A 5025-nucleotide genomic window follows, 5' to 3' on the forward strand; every position below is an offset into this window, starting at 1 on the left:
GGCCTGTGAGTCAGGATAGAGGCAACTCTTATTTTCAGCTCCGTCTTTGGAGGGCAGCACTATCTCTACAACGCCATGCAGCTCCATTTTTAGATGCCGGATAGCCAGACCTCCGCACCTCCACAGCACTGGACAGCAGCGAGTAAGCTGAAAGGAGCCCGTTGTCAAAGCCAGAAGGAAGCCATCAGTCTCGGGCTCGGGTGAAGGTGCTGCAGCAGCTATCCAGCTGCGAGTCCTGCCTGGCTGCTCATCTGCCTTCCGGCCTGCTTGACAGCATGCTAGCTAACCCCAAAGAGACTGTAATGCCCGGTGCCACTGGGGTGGCCCCTATCCTGCTTGATCTTCTGTCCCTGGTCAGACCGGCACCTGATCCTACGTCGGTGGGCCGACCAGCAGCGGCTCTATCAGTGGGCCGACCAACTTCTGGTCCTAATCCTCCGTCGGTGTTGCGACCGACAACTGCTTCGTCATTGTTCCGACCAACACCTGCTTCGTCAGTGGTCCGACTGACTCCTACTCCAGATTCTCCGTCGGTGGGCTGACCCACACCTGTTCCTTGTCCCTCGTCGGTAGTCAAACCAACAACTGCTACGTTGGTGAACCAGCTAACTCCAGGCCCCAGTGCCTAGTTGCTGGTTCCTAGCCCGGTGGTCCAGTTACTGGTATTAAGCCTGGTTGTGCCAGTTCCCAGCCCGGTTGTCTTGTTACCAGTACCAAGCCCGGTTGTTTGAACACCGGTTCCCAGCCTGGCCTCGCCTCTGACGCCGGCCTCCTGCGCTGCCTCCAGAGTGTCGCCGCCTTTGTCGCCAGCCCCCTGCCCAGCCTCCTGAGGTTTCCAGTCCTTGCTCAGTTTATTCCAACACTTTAGTGTTGTTGGTATTTAGGTCAGGACTTTTCGTATAAACATGGTCCAGTTTATTTGTTCCCCTGGTGAGGATGTGGATATGCAGGTTGAATTTAGGTTAAATGGTTCTAAGATCTGTTTGATTACAATAAAAACTAATTTTGTTAAGGGACTGCTGATGACATCATAGTTCCTTTAGCGCATTTTTTTGAGCTTGCATCCGGAGGAATATAAACAGCAACAGCAAAAATCCCTGTTTTTTTCACTTAACTGTTTTTCCACCTGCACCATGGTGAAGTTTACAGGTCTTTTCTGGAGGTTGCAATGTCTAATGTTTTATTTCAGTTTTTTCAAAGTCGAACCATTCACACTGCCTTGAACTCCATTTACTTCCCATGTCTTATTCTTGCTTTTATTTCCTGTTGTCGTCTTTGCTGAAGATTAAGCCCTTGTACACACTTGAGTATGTTTACAGCCGTAGTGTCATAGGAAGCAGCCCTGTCCATTGTCATTATTCAGTTTGTGTCCAACACCAATTTAATATATAGTCTAAGTCTTACATAGATTTCTCAATACAAGACTCAGTCTCCTTAGTACATAAATTCAGTTGTCAGTCCCAAAATCTAGCTGTATGAATGTTGCCAGCCTCTGACTGTTGTCCCTGCTCGCTTGGCCTTATTGAACCTGTCCTCTAAATTACATTAAACAACAACAGAAGAATCAAGCATAGAGACTAATATTAGTGCAAAATGTTTTCTTAAGCAAAATTCAAGAGGAAGATTCAGATGCTTAACAGCCTACATTAATCTTGCACTAATTTGTATTGATGACATATAAACTGAGCATGATCGCAGACAGGAAGTACTGTCAATATTATATCCATAACCACAACCCTTGATATTGTTGTGTTTACTTAATTTTTCCTAAATTCAAGCAATATTGTGTCCTCCCCCTTTATTGTTTTCCTGCTGCTTGTCACTGCTAGCTAAATCAACTTTTTAAGAGGTTATGTGTATGGGTGGCTGAAGTTCAACTAATGCTATAGGTAATTGGACAAGAAAGTACTTTGGTTTAAAATCGTAAGTATCTTACTTACTCTTTCAATTTCTCAGTTAATGTTTATTCTTATCTTATCTTATTCTTCTTAAAAGAAAAAGTGATTTATCACAGGTTTTTTCTGTGTAGGTCTTGCAGTCAGTCCTATCAGTTATAACATATTGACCAAAGTATTTGCTTCGATCTGGGAGCCTGGGGATGTTTCTAAATATAGGCCAATGGTAGCAACAACCATGAGCGGTCAGACTGACAGACAGCCTTTTATCTTTAGATGAAATGACAATTTTGCCAAAGGAGGAACCAGTTTTTTGGTAAAATCAAAAGTGAGCCATGATTTCACTAATTATCACATACACCTAAATTGTAATAAACCATAGTTTTAGATGCAGTTAACAGCCTTTTAAATACATTTTATCATGTCCTATAAAGGTACATTTTTTAGTTATCTACTTGTTTTTGATGTGAAAGAAGGTGATCAACAAAAAATATCCATTCTAGTTTTTACTAACAATGAACTGAACTGACTGTACTGACTGCAGGCAGAAAGCAGCAGCAGGCCGGACACACAGATAACATTTTACAAAGGAAACCTTGAACAATATACTCCTTACAGTATTCTGTCTACATTCCCATCAACACCTCATTACACTGAAATAATCAAAATTAGAATTACTTCTGTATGAAAATTACACCAATCATTGTAGTTATGTAGAATGTACTCAATTTTAAGCAACAAAGCTATTCACATCTTCAGAGCCACTATGTGAAATTTAGATTTCTGTATGTATAAATGTCCGTGGATTTCAACAAATTCTTTGTAACATACTTTGCTATAAACACTTACAAAGTTACAAAGTATAAGTTTTAATATGTTTTAAGCAAAATATATTGTTTAATTACAACAGAGCATTCATTCGGTGTTAAATGCTTTTGATATGATTTATGTGAATAATTTGCCAAAAAGGTAAACACTTATCTTTTAAATGATGACAAGCATATTTTGGACCGAAATATTTCAAATAAAAATTTTCGTATCTCTTTGGACTGCACACCATAAATAATGGGGTTGAGGATGCCAGGGATGATAACAAACAGAATGGCAGAGAGTTTTATGTACTCTGAGTACTGAGGGAAGCGATGCAGAATAATGATAACAAATCCACTGATTAGCATAATCAGATAAGCAACCAGGTGAGTGCTGCAGGTCTTCAAGGCTTTACTGTTCAAAGACTTGTTCTTACTGGTCAGACAGACTACTGTAATCTTTGCATAGGTGAGAACAATGCTGCCTATAGAGGAGATGAGCAAGGCTGCAGTGTAAGCAAGGCCATACACATTATTTATAAACACATTCTCACAGGAGAGCTTAAACAGTGAGGCATTGTCACAGTAGGGATTCATAATCAGAGTCCTGCATCGGTTCAGACGTATGGTCAGACCGAGAAGAATCCCAACAAAAAAAAAGGCCACTCCCCAGGCAGAAACTGTCAGCTTGATCACCATCTTGTTGGTCATTATGGAAGCATAGCGCAGGGGATAGCAGATGGCCACATATCTGTCAAAGGCCATAATCATGAGCAGAGTGTGGGAAGTGGTGCCAAAGAACTGTGCGGTGAAAGCTTGGACCACACACTCATAATAACTGATGAGACGCTCAGAGGGAGGCCTCAAGATATCTGCAAGCAAATGGGGCAAAATATGAGTACTTCCAATAATGTCACTGACTGACAGGTTGCATAACAGCAGATACATGGGCTGGTGAAGGTTCTTGTCAACAAAAATTATAACCAGAAGGCCTAAATTCAGAACCATTATAAGAATGTAGGAAATAAGCAACAAGCTAAAGACAGGGTACATGTAATCCGTTCTGATATTGAACCCCTCCAGCTGGAGTATGAAGCTGTTGTAGCTGTAGTTTTCCATCAACCTGAAATGTCAGAAATGACAGTATTCTGTAAATGATAATTGATAACTCATGAATCTAAAGTACAACCGATGTGAGGAAACTATAGAGCGTTAATACCTACTTTAAGTGTTTTTTTCGTTTCAGTCTCTTGGCTTCTCTGCCTTGTGTCTTCCTGCTCATTGCTGGTAGTATCCACCAGCTCTATTGAACATCTCCTCTGTTGCAGTGTTTTACAGACTTGATTTTATCTTTGGGGAGTCAGTTATCATTGCGTCAGACAATGTGTCATGCAACATAAGAGATTAGTATGCTGGCCATGGCAACTGTAAACAAGCTAGAAGCACTGAATCAGAATCAGCTTTACTGCCAAGTAGTGTTTTACACATACGAGGAATTTGCTGTGGTGATAAGGTGCTACACGTAGTCAATACAGTCAACATAAATAAATGTAGAAATATATACAGTAAATATGGAATGGAAGAACAACGTTGCAGATATTTACATGTGCAGTATTCTGGGTCTGTGCTGCGCAGAAGTAACGCACCAGAAGAGAATATTGTGTACATATAAATATATAAACTGACAACATAAAAATATCCAACAAAGATCAACAATCAACAACAAATATGTGCGACGTGCCAGGTCTGAGCCCCACACGAGATGAAACGGTATTTACATGTGCAGAGACATTTGTATAATTTGCAAGGGGAGAGAGTCAGTAGGAGACCCGGGTCTTGTTAATGAGGCTACTTGCAGAAGGGAAGAAACTGTTTTTGTGGCGAGAGGTTTTGGTCCTGATGGACCGCAGCCTCCTGCCAGAGGGGAGAGTCTGAAACAGTTTGGTGTCCGGGGTGGGAGGAGTCAGCTGCAATCTTTCCTGCTCGCCTCAGAGTCCTGAAGGCGTACAGGTCCAGAAGAGAAGGAAGATTGCAGCCAATCAGCTTCTCTGCAGAGCGAATGATGCGCTGCAGCCTGCCCTTGTCCCTGGCAGTGGCAGCAGCGTACCAGATGGTGATGGAGGAGGCGAGGATGGACTCGATAATGGAGGTGTAGAAGTGCACCATCGTTGTCTTTGGCAGGCTGAACTTCTTCAGCTGCTGCAGGAAGTACATCCTCTGCTGGGCCTTCTTGGTGATGGAGGTGATGTTCAGCTCCCACTTGAGGTCCTGGGAGATGATGGTGCCCAGGAAGCGGAAGGAGTCCACAGTGGTGACTGGGG

At 42.6% G+C, this 5025-nt stretch overlaps 1 protein-coding gene across 1 annotated transcript; it reads right to left on the reverse strand.

Moving 5' to 3' along the window:
• Positions 1-2872: 2872 nt before the first annotated feature.
• LOC123975003 (olfactory receptor 146-like) lies at positions 2873-3971 on the reverse strand. The gene is made up of 2 exons (XM_046056095.1): positions 3928-3971; positions 2873-3827 (listed from the first exon to the last, which is right to left on the reverse strand). The coding sequence occupies exon 2, from the start codon at positions 3821-3823 to the stop codon at positions 2873-2875; it is 951 nt and encodes a 316-aa protein (XP_045912051.1). The 5' UTR covers positions 3824-3827; positions 3928-3971.
• Positions 3972-5025: the final 1054 nt, after the last annotated feature.

This window comes from Micropterus dolomieu, linkage group LG08, assembly GCF_021292245.1.
Source record: "Micropterus dolomieu isolate WLL.071019.BEF.003 ecotype Adirondacks linkage group LG08, ASM2129224v1, whole genome shotgun sequence".
NCBI classification, from domain to species: domain Eukaryota; kingdom Metazoa; phylum Chordata; class Actinopteri; order Centrarchiformes; family Centrarchidae; genus Micropterus; species Micropterus dolomieu.

Bases quoted from the DNA above. Each gene is read 5' to 3' on its own strand.
- LOC123975003 (XM_046056095.1), bottom strand. From the start codon at position 3,823: ATGGAAAACTACAGCTACAACAGCTTCATACTCCAGCTGGAGGGGTTC.